At 38.9% G+C, this 19,419-nt stretch overlaps 1 protein-coding gene and 1 non-coding gene across 6 annotated transcripts in view; both read right to left on the bottom strand.

The window, feature by feature from the left end:
* The window catches only part of EFHC2 (EF-hand domain containing 2), a 328,021-nt gene that overhangs the window by 296,537 nt on the left and 12,065 nt on the right, over positions 1 to 19,419 (bottom strand). For all 5 annotated transcript variants that reach the window (XR_008426009.1, XR_008426008.1, XM_053917521.1 and 2 more), the window contains exon 2: positions 12,364 to 12,516. Coding sequence is in view for 3 of the 5 variants with exons in the window: in XM_053917521.1 (XP_053773496.1) it covers positions 12,364 to 12,516 (153 nt within the window). In the remaining 2 variants the exon portion in view is untranslated. The remainder of the gene's footprint in view (positions 1 to 12,363; positions 12,517 to 19,419) is intronic.
* Positions 4,156 to 4,262, bottom strand: LOC112322527 (U6 spliceosomal RNA). Its single transcript, XR_002976642.2, has one exon. It is a non-coding gene; the product is annotated as a U6 spliceosomal RNA (small nuclear RNA).

Here is a 19,419-nt window from a genome sequence, read left to right as displayed (position 1 = left end):
TCCCTCCCTGCTGATAACCCTCCATGTGATCTCCATTTCTGTAATTCTGTCCCTGTTCTAGTTGTTTGCTTAGTTTTAGTTTTTGTTTTTGTTTATAGGTTCAGTCATTGATAGTTGTGAGTTTGTTATCATTTTATTGTTCATACTTTATCTTCTTTTTCTTATGTAAGTCCCTTTAACATTTTGTATAATAAGGGCTTGTGATGATGAACTCCTTTAACTTGACCTTATCTGGGAAGCACTTTATCTGCCCTTCCATTCTAAATGATAGCTTTGCTGGATACAGTAATCTTGGATGTAGGTCTTTGCCTTTCATGACTTTGAATACTTCTTTCCAGCCCCTTCTTGCCTGTAAGGTGTCTTTTGAGAAATCAGCTGACAGTCTTATGGGAACCCCTTTGTAGGTAACTGTCTCCTTTTCTCTTGCTGCTTTTAAGATTCTCTCCTTATCTTTTAATCTTTGGTAATTTAATTATGTTGTGTCTTGGTGTGTTCCTCCTTAGGTCCAACTTCTTTGGGACTCTCTGAGCTTCCTGGGCTTGCATGGCTGTTTCCTTTGCCAGACTGAGGAAGTTTTCCTTCATTATTTTTTCAAATAAGTTTTCAATTTCTTGCTCTTCCTCTTCTCCTTCTGGTATGCCTATGATTTGGATCTTGGAAAGTTGAAAGTTGTCCCAGAGGTTCCTAAGCCTCTCCTTATTTTTTTGAATTCTTCTTTCTTCATTCTGTTCCAGTTTAATGTTTCTTTCTTTTGTTCCAAATCTTTGGTTTGAGTCCTGGTTTCCTTCCCTTCACTGTTGGTTCCCTGTATATTTTCCTTTATTTCACTTTGTATAGTCTTCATTTCTTCCTTCATTTTGTGACCGAACTCAGTCATTTCTGTGAGCATCCTGATTACCTGTGTTTTGAACTCTGCATCTGATAGTTTGTCTCTCTCCTTGTCGCTTAGTTCTTTTTCTGGAGTTTTTCTCTCTTCTTTCATTTAGGCCATATTTCTTGGTCTCAGTGTATCTGTTATGTTGTAAGGGATGGAGCCTTAGGTATTTGCCAGAGGGGAAACCTACTTTGCTCTGCTCTGGTGCTGCATGTGCGGAAGGGCTAGAGAGAGAACAATACCACTTGCTAGGCTCTTACCCCACTTTCAGTCACTTCCCCCACTACCCACAAGCGAATTGTGCCTTTCTGGTTGATTCCTGGGTGGGTGGGTTTGTATACATTCTAGGACCCCATGGGTGCCTCCAATGGACTCTCCTGGGGGACTGGGAGTTTCTCCTGCTGCCGCAACCCCCACATTTACAGCCAGAGGTTTTGAGGCTTTATTTCCCCATAGTGGAGCCCTGGGTTGCACAGTCTGTCTTGCTCCTCTTGGTGTCTTTTATGAAGTGATTCTAATAGGATTCAGATAATCTGAAAATTACATAAACTTATGGAAAAAAATTATTTTGAAATTTTGGGTATGGTTTAAAGATATATGACTCAACTTCCAGTTATGTTTTAAATTTTAATTGTATTTTATATACTCCGATTATATTTTATAACTTTCCTAATTGGGTGTAGGCCAAACTTCAAGAATCTGTGTTTATGTATTTTTCTTTGGTAGTTATATAAAATTCTAATGTATTTTATTGCTTCTTGACCCCACGCCCTAGTAGGAAAATTAAGCATTTTGCTGGTATTGGGTGAGAAGTAGAAAAGCAGCCCCTGAAATTCAGGAGCCAGACCTGCACTATCATCTGGCTTTAGTGTTGCTATAAGCTGGGCTGGCAGCCACCACAAAGCCTTTGTGTTCTCCTGTTGAATATGAACACTTTCATAGAACATCAGTCTCAGACAAGGCCAGTCTGAGACCACAATGGATGAACACAAAAATAAGACTACCCCATAACCATGTCTCAACACAGAGAGAACATGAAAATTGTCTAAGCCACAAAATGTCAAATATCCCCCTCTAGCTCACAGGAGTGACAACTGCTTCTCTCACACTTATAGCTATGGCCTCACTCTAGTCTACTCTCACTATAATTGAAATTCATTGATACACAATCAGAGAAAAATGAATCCAATCCAGAGAAAGGCCCCACTTCCTTAAGCCCTCCCCAAAACTACCTAACACAAACCCAAATCCTACAGTAAGTCTTTTCTAACATGTATTCACTTAGACATCCTATGGTTACTAAGCGTGTGTGTTTTCCTTCACTGCATGAGTAATAAGCCAACTTGTTCAATTAAAAAAAAAATCAAGGTGATCTAAGAAATCAAATTATATTTAAAAAAATATTTTTATATTGTTCAAAGCATAAAGATTTACATAGTGTGATGGGGAGAAAACGCAGACAACTGTAATTGAATAACAATAAAAATTTTTTTAAAAAGATTCACATAGTGCTACATAAATATTCAGCTCACCACAAACCCAATGCTAATGAATGCAAAGTTATTAAAATTCTAATTCTGTGGTCAGTAGGTTTGATTATAATTATTATGTCCACAATAGATGGAAAAAATAAAATAACATTTTTAAATGTATGCATACCTCATAGGATCAACCTTTATCCTGCCACTTACTATAATAGGGTCATTTGCAAACTAGGAAACAAATTAGGCTAAATAGGAGCCATTGACAAATTAAAAGAAGTGAGAGTATAATTGTAGAGTCAGTGTAAATGGTACTTAACATTTAAAGAATAGTCACATAAAAACATTCAGTCATTTGAAAATTTCTAACTAGTCTGACTTTTTATAATAGCAGCTAATTATAGATCATATACAATAGCAACAACAGTATATCATAAACTACTAAATACCAAATTTAAATTAATAATGAAGCAATAGGTGCCTAGTGTAATTAGAAAGAGCCTCAGGCCAAGAGATCCAGGGTCTAGGCTCAGCTCTATGATGAACAAGCTGAATTTGCTGTTAGTCATAGACTAAATGTCATAAAGTAAGACTGAAGTCTTAGGGATCTATTGCTAGTGGCAAAATATCATTAGAGATCAGCTAGCCAAACCCCATATGATAGTCAAAAAAAATAAGGGTTAGAGAGGTAAAGTGACTAAGCCACAATCATATTTAGTTAATTATATAAAAATGAATAAAGAAAACCTCATTTAAAATTATCAGAATCAGAGGAACCTAATGAACAAAACAAATGAGCAAAATAGAAACAAGGCATGGAAACAAGGAACAGACTGACAACAACCAGTGGGGCGGGGAAAGGGGGCTAAGGGTGGAAAGAAGGGGAAGGTGCCAGTCAAAGAATATGTATGAATGACCAATGGACATGGACAATGGGGTGGGGACTGACTGTGAGAGCGGGGGATGGGATGGGCAGAGGAAGGCAAAGGGGGGAAAATGGGGACAACTGTAATAGAACATGAATAAAATATTTTAAAAATTATAAAAATTATCAGAATTGGGAATCCCTTAAGGGAGAACTCTCACACACTGCCAACCACTGCCCTCTGCAGACTCCAGCAAGAAGAAGCATACTTTGTACTCCTCAACAGGAAGAGACTTACTTTACTACTCCAGCAGGAGGAAGGAAGATTTTCTCCTTGCCCAGCAACAACAGAGCCAATGAGAAATGCCACAACTCAGCCAATGAGAAGCTATCACCACCCTGAACTCTCACTCTCCTTCAATGGACTTTTGCTCATAACCGACCCTCCCAACTTCTTTCTTTTCCTCTATAACACGTCCCTCCTTTGTTCTCTGTACTTGTGTATGGTTTGTCATAGTTTGCATGTCTCAAAATGCAATTCTTCTCTCATTCCTGAATAAACTCACTTTTACTGGTAAAATAACTGGCTATTGTATTTTTTTTAATGTTTTGATGAAATTTTTTTTAATTTTAATTTTGTATTGTTAAATTACAGTTGTGTGCCTTTTCTCCCCATCCCTCCTCCCCCACCTCCACCCTCCCCCTTGATTTTGTCCATATGTCCTTTATAGTAGTTCCTGTAATCCCCTCTCCTCACTGTCCCCTCCCCACTCCCCCCTGACCATTGTTAGATTGTTCTTAACTTCAATGTCTCTGGTTATATTTTGTTTCCTTTTTTCTTCTATTTATTATGTTCCAGTTAAAGGTGAGATCATATGGTATTTGTCCCTCACCGTCTGGCTTATTTCACTTAACATAATGCTCTCCAGCTCCCTAAAAATATGGAACGCTTCACGAATTTGCGTGTCATCCTTGTGCAGGGGCCATGCTAATCTTCTCTGTATCGTTCCAATTTTAGTATATGTGCTGCCGAAGCGAGCACGCTATTGTATTTTTAAAGTTAACATTACATGGTAGTTCCAGAGCCTTCAACATGCAGCCTCAGAACCCTGGCCCCTGCCCCACTCCTTATAAATGATTCCTCACTTATAGAATGAAAACAATCATCCAGGTTTGCTTCTTCCTTATGGAGGGGCTGGGATGATTACTGCCACTAACTGGTGTGAGTGAATAGGTACTTGTTTATATTTAAATGAATTCGATAAAATAACTAGTCTTTGGAAGTGGGTATATTATCAGGCAAAATTATGTTTTGCTGTTCGCATAAATCCTCCCAATGCCAGGAGTTTTAAGCAAGTACAACTGTATATCTCAATGGGAGCAGTACTGGCATTTTAGGTAGAACATTCTCTCCAGTGTGCACTTGCCCTTTCCACATTTTAGGGTGTAAAATTATGGTTGGTCCCCAGCTACTCAACAGTAACAGCACCTCCCAATCAGGGCTGGCCCTAGGGCAAAGCAATTTAAAACATCAAAATTAATGCAAAAACATCCATGATGCCAAGTGTTAAATAAAGATAGAATCAGTAATACTGATTTTCCTTTTGTCTCAGCCTCCGGTATAGCTAAGCATGGCAGTTACTGATCCTGTCCTTATTTAAAATGTTGGCATTTTGTTCATCGTGAAGTTTTTGCATTAATTTTGATTTTTAATGTATTTCATTACAATAAAAATAAACTATTATCTAGTTTGATTACTGAGTTTTGAGGCACCCCTTAAATTTTGCACCCAAGACAAGGGCTTCCCTTACCTCACATAGTCCAGTACTACTTCCAGTCATTTTGACAACCCAAAACACCTCCACACATTTCCAAAGGCTTGCTTGAGTAAAGAATCTCTGAAATAGAGACTGATTTTTCTCATATAACAAGGAGTCCAGAGAGAGAGAGCCTGGGTGGCCTGAAAATGGTGGGTCTACAATGGCAGCAGGGCCCTAGATCCTCTTTATATCTGCAGTGCTCACAAGGTGGCTGCTGTGCGCTAAGGAATTATGCCCTAGTTCCAGACAGAAACACAAAGGTAGGGCGAAGGGCAGGAAAACATACCAGCTGCCTCTGATTCTTTTAATTAAAAAAATAACTTCCCTGGGAGCCACACCTATTAAACCTTAACTCATATATCATTGGCCAGAATTGAGTCACATGGCAGGTACTAGCTGCATGGAGCCTGCAGAAGTGAACACTTTTAAGTGCTTATATCTCCAGCCTGAATAAAACTGGTGTTCTCTCCATGAGAATGAAGGGGTGGGGGGTGGGGAGAATAAAAGATAAACTGCTAGAAATGTCCGCCATGAGAGCCATATAGGATAATAAACACTGGCTCTTTTTTGTGACTGCAAATAGTCTCTTTTCTTCTTGTAATTTTATGGTCAGCCTGAGCACAGCATTTTGATGGTCACTTGTAGAATTATGGAATAAAACAGAATAATTTCTTAGGTGAGGCTCCACAGAAGCAGAGCCTGAAACAGGGATTTAGGTGCATGTGCTTTGTTACAGACATACTCAAGGAGAAACCTAGAAGGGAATGAGGGGATCAGTCAAGGGAAAAGAAATGAGCAAAGCAAGGATGCATTCCCATGTGGAGTTTTGTGATGGTCAGACACACAAGGCCTATGAGCCTGTATCAGAATAAAGAGGTGCTCACCTTGAAGAAGCTCAGATTTTTATCTTTGACAAATCAATCAACCATTTGCTGCCCCCTCTTGTAGTAAAGGGGCCAGTGTTACCTCCCTGGCTTCTCTAGGCAATGCAATGCCCATTGGCCAAGAGCAAAAGTCCATAGGAAATTGCAAATACGAATTGTTTGCCAAAGCACTTGCTTCAGTTGAGGGGGATGGGCACCTCACTCTTAATGTGGATCTCGATAGGCACCAAGAGCATCTACAAATACTAATTTTGATACACTGTCCAAGGAACTGCTTTTATTTCTACTTTGTATTGTTTGAGAATGTAACACTAGATTATTGCTATGATTAAAAATTATTGGAGATGTAAGAGAGGAAGATGGCGGCGAGATAGGTGGGAGAAGAGTCAGTCCACTTCCCCCTGCACACAGGTGAAATACCTAGCCAATCTACTGAGGAACAATGTGAACAGCCAACAGTACCCAAGCGTTTATGAAGATAGGAGACCAAAAAGTACACTGAAAAAACAGATGGTAAGGGGATTGCTTCAGGACAAAAAGGTCCCTGGGACCAGTGCAGGGACCAAGGTGACTGCAGCTCCAGGCCTGCTGCAGGACTCCTGGGAGAGAGCCGAGTTAACATTTCAGAAATTTATATGGAACCATAAACGACCCCGAATAGCTGCAGCAATTTTGAGAAAAAAGAACAAAGCAGGAGGGATCACAATACCCGATATCAAACTGTATTACAAGGTCACTGTAATCAAAACAGCCTGCTACTGGCATAAAAACAGGCACACAGACCAATGGAACAGAACAGAGAACCCAGAAATAAACCCAAGTCTTTATAGTCAATTAATATTTGACAAAGGAGGCAGGAGCATAAAATGGAGCAAGAATAGCCTCTTCAACAAATGGTGTTGGGAGATCTGGACAGCTACATGAAAAAAAATGAAACTTGATCACCAACTTACACCATATACAGAAATAAATTCAAGATGGATAAAAGACTTAAATATAAGTCGTAACACCATAAAAGTCCTAGAGGAAAACATTGGCAGGAAGATCTCAGACATTCCACACAGCAACATCCTCACAGACATGTCCCCTAAAGCAAGGGACATAAAGGAAAGAATAAACAAATGGGACCTCATCAAAATAAAAAGCTTCTGCATGGCTAAAGAAAACAGCACCAACTTACAAAGAGAACCAACAGTATGGAAAAACATATTTGCCAATGATACCTCTGATCTCCAAAATATATAAAGAACTCACAGGACTCTACTCCAGGAAGACAAACAACCCAATTAAAAAATGGGCAAAGGACTTGAACAGACACTTCTCCAAGGAAGACATACAGAGGGCCCAGAGACATATGAAAAGATGCTCAGCATCACTAGCCATCAGAGAGATGCAAATTAAAACCACAATGAGGTACCATCTCACACCAGTCAGAGTGGCCAACATAAACAAATCAACAAGCAAATGTTGGAGAGGATGTGGAGAAAAGGGAACCCTAGTGCACTGTTGGTGGGAATGCAGACTGGTGCAGCCACTGTGGAAAACAGTATGGCATTTCCTCAGAAAACTAAAAATGGAACTGCCCCTTGACCCAGCAATTCTGCTGCTGGGATTATACCCTAAGAACCCTGAAACACCAATCCAAAAGAACCTGTGCACCCCAATGTTCATAGCAGCACAATTTACAATAGCCAAGTACTGGAAGCAACCTAAGTGCCCATCAGCAAAGGAGTGGATCCAAAAACTGTGGTATATTTACACAATGGAATTCTACGCAGCAGAGAGAAAGAAGGAGCTTCTACCCTTTGCAACAGCATGGATGGAACTGGAGAGCATTATGCTAAGTGAAATAAGCCAGGCGGTGAGGGACAAATACCATATGATCTCACCTTTAACTGGAACATAATAAATAGAAGAAAAAAGCAAACAAAATATAACCAGAGACATTGAAGTTAAGAACAATCTAACAATGGTCAGGGGGGAGTGGGGAGGGGACAGTGAGGAGAGGGGATTACAGGAACTACTTTAAAGGACACATTCAGCATTCAAGGGGGAGGGTAGAGGTGGGGGAGGGAGGGGGTTCGGCTGGGGTAGGGTGGAAGGATGGGGAGAAAAGGCACACAACTGTAATTGAATAACAATAAAAAATTAAAGAAAAAAACTATGGTATATATACACAATGGAATTCTATGCAGCAGAGAGAAAGAAGGAGCTTATACCCTTTGCAACAGCATCGGAACTGGAGAGCATTATGTTAAGTGAAATAAGCCAGGCAGTGAGGGAAAAATATTATATGATCTCACCTTTAACTGGAACATAATCAACAAAAGAAAAAAGCAAACAAAGTATAACCAGAGACATTGAAATTAAGAACAAACTAACAATAGCCAGAAGGGAAAGGGGAAGGGACAGTAGGGAGAAGCATTTTCAGGAACTACTATAAGGACACAGGGACAAAACATAGGGGGAGGGTGGAAGCAGGGGAGGGAAGCGGGTTTGGCTGGGGTAGGGTATGGGGTGGGGAGAAATTGCAGACAACTGTAATTGAACAACAATAAAATAATTTAAAAGAATAAATTTAATCATGTTAGGAAAAAAACTATTGGAAAAACTGGCAATGAGTTTAAATTTCTCAATTTTAAGAAAAATTATTTACAGGTATTGTTTTGTTGAATCATGAATCTAAAAAGTGTTGTATAAATTTCTATGGGTATTAACTGGGATTCAGTCTGTAGTTCACACTCTCATCATACCATGTAAATATTTCATAGTCTTAGTGTCTCATTTTAAGCTCAATGAATATTTAATTGTAGTTGACTAACAAAATAACTGAAAGAATTATGTTGCATTTAGTTAGGCCTGAAATGACCAAGCTCTTCATTTTCTCAAGTAGTTGGAAGCTAAAACCATTCCAACCTCATTAAATATTCTACATACTTTTGTAAGTAATTAAAGGGCTGCAACATAGGCTTGAAAGGTACATGTTACATATTGAGAAAAATAAAAGGAATTTTCAACTTTAAATTCAAGAGAATAGTTCAATATTTTGTGGCCTACAACATTACTTATTCAGTACTGAAATAGTTTTACCCATTGTAAGTAACCGTCTTTTTAACACAAGAACTAAAATTACAATCTTTTCTTTGGCCCTTGCAAATTATATATTCTAGAATGATGATGTACAAATATCTGTAAGATTGACATTAACAGGAAACCATCAATTATCCATCCCAGTGCATCAGGCCAGAAGTTTTTTCTGAAGTCTGGGACCAGAAATGAGCCAGGTATGGGAAATAATTTCTTCAAAAGATAGAGATAGAAAAATACTGGTGCATGTTCAAAGTAGAGATGATTTCCCAGGAAGGAAGCTTCCCTGCAGTCTGTTAGATATCCATAAGTGTCAGAACTGGCTTTCAAAAAGATATGTGCTCTAAGTTATGGACCTTAATGCTGATGACACAGGACACGTCACTTGTACCAAATTTGAAGACATTTTAATTGGAATCAGAGTATTGCTAATCAATCCATGTTAAAGCTGCTAGGAGTTCTGGCCAGGATGGATGCAGAGGTAGAAGTGCTTTGCTTCCTCACACAACCAAAAGAAGGATAACAACCAATTTAAAACCACTAAGCAACCAGAAGTGCCATAAAAATCAAACTGCATGGAACTCCAACAACGAAGAAGTTAAAGAAACATTCACCCAGACTGGTAGGAGGGGTACAGACAAGCAGCTGAGAGGAGAGGATGTGTGCAAGGCAACAGACTGCAGGGATGAGGCAGGGCTGGATAAACAGGAAACTGAAGACTCAAAGCTAGCTGTAAAATACTGTGGCAGTTGCAATGGCAGGAGAAACTCCCAGTCTCACAGGAGAGTTTATGGGAAAGTGGGGCTAGAGCAGAGCAAGTGAGTGGCATTGTTCCCTCTGGGACCCCTCCCCCACAGACAGCACCACAACACAGCAAAGAGGGTTGCCCCACCCTGGCAAATACCTAAGGCTCCGCCCCCTTACAACATAACAGGTGTGGCAAGACAAATAAATATGGCCCAAAGGAAAGAATAGATCAAAACTCCAGAAAAAGAGCTAAGCAACGAGGAGATAGCCAACCTATTTGATGCAGAGTTCAAAATGCTGGTAATCAGGATGTTCACAGAACTGACTGAGCTTGGTCACAAAATGAAGGAACAAATGAAGGCTACCTAAAGTGAAATAAAGCAAAACATACAGGGAACCAACAGTGAAGGGAAAGAAACCAGGACTCAAATCAACAATTTGGAACAAAAAGAAGAAATAAATATCCAACTGGAACAGAATGAAAAAAACAAGAACTCAAAAAAATGAGGAGAGGCTTAGGAAACTCTGGGACAACTTCAAAAGCTCTAACATCTGAATCATAGGGGTGCCAGGAGGAGAAGAACAAAAGCAAGAAATTGAAAACTTATTCAAACAAATAATGAAGGAAAACTTCCCCAATCTGGTGAAGAAATAGACATGCAAGTCCAGGAAGCTCAGAGAGTCCCAAAGAAATTGGACCCAAGGAGGAACACACCAAGGCACATCATAATTACATTACTCAAGATTAAAGATAGAGAATCTTAAAAGCAACGAGAGGAAAGGACAGGGTTGTCTACAAAGGAGTTCCCATAAGACTAGAAGCTGATTTTTGAAAAGAAACCTTGCAGGCAAGAAGGGGCTGGAAAGAAGTATTGGAAGTCATGAAAGGCAAGGACCTACATCCAAGATTGCTCTGTCCAGAAAAGCTCTCATTTAGAATGGAAGGGCAGAAAGTGCTTCCCAGATAAGGTCAAGTTCAAGGAGTTCATCATTACCAAGCTGTTATTATATGAAATGTTAAAGGGACTTATCTAAGAAATAGAAGATCAAAAACTATGAACAGTAAAATGACAACAAACTCATAACTATCAACAACTAAACCTAAAAATCAAAAACAGAACTAAGCAAACAACTAAAACAGAAACAGACCAAAGAAATGGAGATCACGTGAAAGGTTTTCAGTGGGGATGGGGGAGGGGAAGAAGTGGGGGAAGGTACAGGGAATAAGAAGCATAACTGGTAGGCATTAAATAGACAGGGGGAAGTTTAGAATAGTATACGAAATAGAGAAGCGAAAGAACTTGTATGTGCACCCATTAACATGAACTAAGGGAGGGAATGCTGGAGGGTGGGGGTGGTGCAGGGCAGAGGGTGGATAAAGGGGGGAAAATGGGAAAATTATAATAGCATAATCAATAAAATATACTTTTAAAAAGCTGCTAAAAGTACCACCTGATAAACAGTGTATAAAGGTTTGAATTCTGTATCTAATTATCTAAATTATATTTTAATTATAGGGCCTAAATAATCTAAGAACCATCTCTGTTTTGGAGAACAGAACATGGGACAGAGATACAGTGTTGTCGATAAACACAGCAATGAGAAATTGGTCACTTTGGGTTTTTTTCCTTTTGATCTTAGTCAATACCTTTTTAAGATATTCAAATGGATTGCCTTTGTCAACTGTCAATATGCCAGTATATATGTGTGTGTTATGTGTATAAACATACACATTACGAAGTTCAGACTCTTCTCTAATAATGGCACCTCTTTCCTTCACTTGTACAATTCTTGGCATGGCACCGTCTGGTCCTCAGGGAGGGGAAACCATAATCAATATGGAGAAAAGGAGAGAAAGCATCTTTCTGTTGCTATCTAATGGCACATTGAGAATCAAACAAAATTATTTAGTTAATAGCAACTGAATAAGCAAAAGTGACGGCCTATAGAAGAATAGCCTATCCTGTCCAGGGGAGAAGATGAGAGAAAGTTTGATAAAATATCACATGATTTCACTTATATGTGGAATCTAAAGAAACAATATAAATGAACAAACAGAAATAGACTCGTAGATATAGAGAGCAGACTGATGGTTGCCAGAGGGGAGGGGGTTGGGGGACTGGGTGAAAAAGGTGAAGGGGTTGAGAGGTACACATTCATAGTTACACAATAGTCACCGGGATGTAAAGTACAGCATAGGGAATATAGTCAATATACTGTAATAACTATGCATGGTACCAGGTGGGTACATGAAATATCAAGAAAAACACTTTGTAATGTGTATGATTGTCTAACCACTATGCTGTACACCTGAAACTAATAAAAAATAATATTGAATGTAAACTATCATTTTAAAATAATTATTAAAAGAAAAGTTAATAAGCATTAGCCAAGAAAGGTGAACATTTGGCATCCTGCAACCAATATGCCTGATCAGAAACAGGAATAACTTTTCTTTGTTTGTCATATCTTTGCTCCACAATTTGTCTTTTCAGAAAAACTAGCCTTAACATTTACATTGGGCCTCTTATTTTCTCAAATCTACTTAATTTTTAGTACATGTAACATTTTAAGATTTCATTTCTCCCAATGTCATGTGACTTACCTGCTTATCAAAAGCTACCCAGGATGGTACTCCACTTCCCATTTCTTTAGGAAATACACTGTATTTAGGCTTCATCCTTTGCCTGAGAGGCAGTTCACCTATTCCAGGTTTATCTTCAGTCACCAGCATTCTGTGGAACTTATCCTTTCCCACCTGTGAACACAAGAGATAACATAAAATGGCCAAACTTGCTCTTTAAGACTTTTCTTACTTGTTTTAAAAGGTAAGCACATTTCCTATCATTTATTTTTCCCATTACAAAATGCACATTAAGAGTGGGAAATAATTATAATCAGTCTTTCTCCATAATGTTGTGTCATATTTTAAATTCAATTCATTTTAACTAATTCAAAACTTTGGAAAGCAATAATAATAAGCCCAATGCTCCATGCTATTTAAAAGATTTAAAAATATCTATTACCACAAGTGAACATTTAGAACATTAGCTTGCTAATTGGCATATTCCGCTTATTTGCAAAGAACAAAAACAAGGGAGGAAAAACTCCTCTACTTCAGAGTAAAAAATGTAAGTTTCCAATAGAAATCTAACATTATTTTCACCAAAACAGAGAACAAAAACTTTTGCTTATTAAACTATATATCACAGGAGATTCCTCAGAGCTGACATTCTCCTCCTAATTGTAGAACCTTGCCCTCCCTCTTCCTCACTCCTCTCCCATCTTTTCTGGGGATCTGGGCAGAGAGGTAAAACTCTGGAAAATGATACCAAGGGCTGGCATATATGTGGGCCAACATCAGCTCACATGTAGTGTTAGAAGGAAAGTAAAGCAGAAGAATCCCTCTGAATTATGACAATACCTAGCAAAGTGAAAGGTATATGCCCTACAGGCTAGGAAGTTCACCCCTAAATATCTTTTGTGTTGTACACAAGGAGCTATTTATCAGATAATTTGTTATAGCAGTGTTTGTATGAGTGAAAATTAGGAAACAATCTAAATGCTCATCAATAACAGAAAAGATACCTCAATAGTCTTCTCTTTATAAAATGGAATATTAATATAGGGCTCTAAATTACATATATCCATATGGACAAATCTCAAAATATTTCAAGTAAAATAAATAGGTAGTAGAAGAGCACATAAAATTTGATAATTCTACATGTTTAAAGTCTGAAAGTATTCAAAAATACAGTATTATTTATGGATAATATAAGCATGGAAATGATAACTAGCAAATTCAAGATAATATAATATATACGATATGTGATACAATAAATATCACATGAGGTCTATCTGGAAAAAGTCCAACCGTTGTTAATATATCAAGAATGGTTTGTGTGACATTGATGTCAACTGGCAGCCAAGGAGAATGGACTGGAATGCACATGTGTGAACAATGACAACTTCACTGTACTAGTCAGTGGGGGTGGTAGACTCCCTTGAGTGAGCATGTATACTGTGTGGCTGTAACATTCAAAATGACTGAGTGAGTTGAGAAAAAAATCTGCATCAAATTTTGCATTAAGCTTAAACATTCCTCCACAGAATATATTAAGGTGATTCAGAAGGCCACAGCTATGGACAACTGGTGATTGGCAGCTTCATCATGACAACGTGCTGCTCATGCATCATGTCTTGTGCAGAGTTCTTTTGGCAAAACATCAAATCACCCAGGTGACTCAGCCCCTCTACAGCTCAGATTTGGCATCCTGCCACACTTGCCTTTTCCCAAAACTAAAATCACCTTTGAAAGGGAAGATATTTCAGACCATCAATGAGATTCCGGAAAATACGACGGGGCACCTGATGGTGGTTGGGAGAAATGTGTGAGGTCTCAAGATGCCTACTTTGAAGGGGACTAAGGCATCATTGTCCTATGTACAATGTTTCTTGTATCTTCTTCAATAAATGTCTCTATTTTTCATAGTACGTGGATGGATACTTTCTGGACACACTCATATCATAGGAAAAGGTATACCCATGTACCCCACAGCCCTGCATAAAAATATAACATTTAGGTACACTTGAAGCCCTCTCTGAGTTCATGCCCTTGGCTCCATCTCCAAAGGTAACCATTATCCTAAATTGCTATTTTCACTTGAACACTCTGCCAGGATTGTATACAGTCAGGGCAATTGCCTACCAGTGGGTAGGGAAGTCTGAGAGGAAAATCAAAGACTGTTTCTTTGTGTTTACTTGTTTTGAGGCAACCTACTGAATGAGAGAATATATTTGTGAATCGTATATCTGATAAGGGGCTAATCTCTAAAATATATAAAGTACTCACACAATGTAACAGCAAAAAGAAATCCAAGTTCTGGCCAAGATGGAGGCATAAATAGACACACTATGCCTCCTCGCACAACCAAAAGAAGGACAACAACAAATTTAAAAACAAAAAACAACCAGAACTGACAGAAAATTGAACTGTATGGAAGTCGGACAGCCAAGGAGTTAAAGAAATATTCATCCAGACTGGTAGGAGGGGTGGAGACAGGCCTCCATGGAGAGGACATGCGGCAAGGTAGCAGCTGGCAGACAGGGCGGTCCAACATTTACATGAAATAAACCAGGAGACACATTCGGGGACCAAGACAGACTGCACAACCCAAGATTCCAGTGCAGGGAAATGAAGCCCCAAATCCTCTGATTAAAAACACCTGTGGGGGTTGAGGCTGCAGCAGGAGAAACTCCCAGCCTCATAGGAGAGTTTATTGGAGAGACCCACAGGGTCCTAGAATGTACACAAACCCACCCAGCAGGGAATCAGCACCAGAATGTTCTGATTTGATTGTGGGTAGTGGGGGAAGTGACTAAAAGCTGGCAGAGAACAGAGCGAGCAGCACTGTTCCCTCTCAGACCCCTCCCCACATACAACATCACAAGGCAGCAATGTGGGTTGCCCCACCCTGGTGAACACCCAAGGATCCACCCCTTTACAGAACAGGTGTGCCAAGACAAAAAAAAAAAAAAAAAAAAAGGCCCAAATGAAAGAACAGATCAAACCTCCAGAAAAAATACAACTATGTGAGGAAGAGATAGCCAACCTATCAGATGCACAGTTCAAAACACTGGTAATCAGGATGCTCACAGAATTGGTTGAATATGGTCACAAATTAGAGGAAAAAAATGAAGGCTATGAAAAATGAAATAAAGGAAAATGCACAGGGAGCCAACAGTGACGGGAAGGAAACTAGGACTCAAATCAACAGTGTGGACCAGAAGGAAGAAAGAAACATTCAACCAGAAAAGAATGAAGAAACAAGAATTCAAAAAACTATGGAGAGGCTTAGGAACCACCAGGACATCTTGAAACGTTCCAACATCTGAATCATAGGGGTACTAGAAGGAGAAGAGGAAGAGAAAGAAATTGAAAACTTATTTGAACAAATAATGAAGGAGAACTTCCCCAATCTGGCAAAGGAAATAGACTTGTAGGAAGTCCAGGAAGCTCAGAGAGTCCCGAAGAAGTTGGACCCAAGGAGGAACACACCAAGGCACATCATAATTAGCCAAGATTAAACATAAGGAGAGAATCTTAAAAGCAGCAAGACAAAGGGAGACAGTTACCTACAAAGGAGTTGTAGGTAACTTCCCCATAAGACTGTCAGCTGATTTCTCAAAAGAGACCCTACAGGCAAGAAGGGACTGGAAAGAAGTATTCAAAGTCGTGAAAGGTAAGGACTTACCTCCAAGATGACTCTAACCAGCAAAGCTTTCCTTTAGAATGGAAGGGCAGATAAAGTGCTTCCCAGATAAGGTCAAGTTCAAGGAGTTCATCATCACCAAGCCCTTATTATATGAAATGTTAAAGGGACTTATCTAAGAAAAAGATGATGATCAAAAATATGAACAGTAAAGTGACAGCAAACTCACAGCTATTAACAACTGAACCTAAAACAAAGACAAACTAAGCAAACAACTAGAACAGGAACAGAATCACAGAAATGGAGATCACATGGAGGGTTATCAGCAGGGGAGTGGGAGGGGGAGAGAGGGGGAAAAGGTACAAAGAATAAGTAGCATAAGAGGTAGGTAGAAAATAGACAGGGGGAGGTTAAGAATAGCATAGGAAATGGAGAAGCCAATGAACTTTTATATATATGACCCATGGACATGAACTAAAGCGGGGGGGGGGGGGGAATATGGGTGGGAGGGGGTGTGCAGGGAGGAGGGGAATAAAGAGGGGAAATAGGATAACTGTAATAGCATAATCAATAAAATATATTTTAAAATATTTTTTAAAAGTACAAATAGGTAGTTACAGCATGGCCATGGGGATGTAAAGCACAGTGTAGGAAATTGAGTAGCCATGAAACTTACACACATGACCCATGGACATGAACAAAGGTGTGGGGATTGCCTGAGGGAGTGGGGGATGCTGGGTGGAGAGGGGCAAAGGAGGAAAATTCAGGATAACTGTAATGGCACAATCAATAAAATATATTTTTTTAAAAAAGGGCCCTGACTGGGTGGGCCAGTTGATTGGAGTGTCATACCATACACTACCATACACATACATACCAAAGGTTACGGGTTTGATTCCCAGGCAGGGCACACACTTAGATTGTGGGTTTGATCCCAGGTCGGGAAGGGTAGAGAAGGCAACCAATCAATGTTTATTTCTCACATCAATGTGTTTTTCCCTCTCTCTCTCTATTTTGCTCTCGCTCTCACTCTCCGTCTCCCTTTCTCTCTTACTCTCTGTCTAAAAATCAGTAAACATATTCTTGAGTAAGGATTTAGAAGAGAGAGAGAATGCTAAAAACTTCCCCAAGAGTTAGTTAAAATTACTGGCTCATTGTAGCTGATTGGTGCATCTATTTCCACATTCCTTCTCCCTTGCCAGTTGCCATTTATAAGTCAGAAAAGGCTAAACACTCCACTTGTTTCCTCAGCTTCTTTTTCAGAAGTCTGTTCTTGGATTCTGGAAAAGACTTTTGTCCTCCTATTGATCCAAGGGACAAATGTAAGTGATGCTGCTCCTAGCTTACCTCTCTTGCCTTGAGATGTATATATGATGCCTGGAGCTACAATAGCTACTTTGGTATGATGGGCATGAAGGTGAGGAGGATTGCAGAGCTACTGGCTCAGGCAAAGTTGAGACTTTAAATGCATGTCAGTGGCCACCTACTTCCCAGACTTCCTGCTTGGTGAAGAAAATAAATCCTTGCTTGTTTAAGTCTCTATTGATCAGATATGCCATTGTTTTCAGTAGAAAGTATCACAAACTAATGCATTTAATCTCTAAAAGTTGTGCATTAATGGCTTTATTTTGCAGAATAAGTTTAAGTGATCTAAAAGGTAATTTTCTTTATACATTGAGAAAAATAAATCCCTTCTCAAATTTGAGCACAACAAATATTAGTATAATTTATCACCTTCGCTGACTTAAGGGATCTATTTGAGAGTAATTCTAGATTTATGAAGAGGGGCAACTGGTTCCACTGACAAGACTAGAAGAACAGAAAAACCAAAGGCAGCTATGTGTTATATACAAATGGCAGGGGGTAGAAACCACAAGTTAATGATCTGGCCTAGTACTTTCTTTATGGATATTATGAAGGAAAGTCTACCTCAAGGTAAAACCAGGGACTTGTTCATGGGATGGAGATTCCTAAGTGTGATGTGTGTGTGGATGTGTTTATGTTTGGAGTAGGTTAAACTGAGCTCCTTGTAACACTCCAGTTCAGCACACCAGTAATAAAACCCTGGCTGTACCAGCATCTGATACAAAACTCAAAATATAACACAGACTTGAACATAAAATATAAAACTATAAATTTTTTAGGACAAAACATAGGTGAAAATATTCAGGATCTAGGGCTAGGTAGAGAATTCTTAGACTTACACCAAAAAATACAACGCATAAAAAGGAAACTTGATAAACTAGACCTCATCAAAATTAAAACTTTTTGTTCTACAAAAAACAGTTAACAGGATGAAAAGAGAAGCTACAGACTTGAAGGAAATATATGTGAAGCACATCTTAGATAAAGAGCTAGTATCTAGAATGTATAAAGTCTCAAAACTCAACAGTATAAAAAATAATCCAAGTAGAAACAGGCAAAAGATATAAACAGATGATAAATAAGAACATGAAAAGATATTCAACTCATTAGCCATCAGAGAAATGCCAATTAAACCCACAATGAGATATCACTACACACCTGTCAGACAGTTAAAATAAAAAACAGTAACAACAATAAATGCTGTCTAGGATGTGGAGAAAATAGATGACTCATACACTGCTGCTGAGAATGTAAGATGGTACATTCGCTCTCAAAAATAGTTTGGTAGTTTTTCATAAAACTAAACATGCAATTATTATATGATCTAGTAATTGTATTCTTGGGCATTTATCCCAGAAAATGAAAATACATGTCCACACAAAAACCTGTACATGAATGTTTGTAGCAGCTTTATTCATAACAGCCAAAAGCTTGTGATAACCCAGATGTCCTTCAACAGGTAAATGATTAAAGAAAATGTGCTATATACATGGAATACTACTCAGCAATAAAAATGAATAAAAGCTGATAAATACAACTACCTGAATAAATACACAAGGAATTATGCCAAATGGAAAAAATAATAATCTCACTCTGGCCGGTGTGGGTCAGTGTATTGCGCACCAGCCTGTGATCCAAAGAGTCACCACATCAATTCCCAGTCAGGACACATGCCTGGGTTTCAGGCCAGGTCCCCAGTAGGGGGTCCACAAGAGGCTACCACACACTGATGTTTCCCTCTCTTTCTCTCTCCTTTCCCCCTCTCTAAAAATAAATAAATAAACAATTTAAAATAATAATAATAATAATAATCTCTAGAGGTACCTACTTGATTCTTTTAAATAACATTTTCAAAGTAATAAAATTTTAGACATGGAGAATAGAGTAGTAGTTGCCAGGAGTGAGGGATATTGTGGCCAGGTAAGGTGGGGGGTTGATGGGAAGAAGGTGGTTGTGGTTATAAAAGAGCAACAAAAAACGATCTTTGTGATAATGGAATCATAGTATGTTTATTGTTGTGGTGGTCACAGTAACCTACACATGTGATGGAATGTATAGGCTAAGTATACACACATGAGTACAAG

Source organism: Desmodus rotundus, chromosome X (genome assembly GCF_022682495.2).
Source record: "Desmodus rotundus isolate HL8 chromosome X, HLdesRot8A.1, whole genome shotgun sequence".
In the NCBI taxonomy this organism is placed as follows: domain Eukaryota; kingdom Metazoa; phylum Chordata; class Mammalia; order Chiroptera; family Phyllostomidae; genus Desmodus; species Desmodus rotundus.
This window is presented reverse-complemented; position numbering and strand designations above follow the sequence as displayed.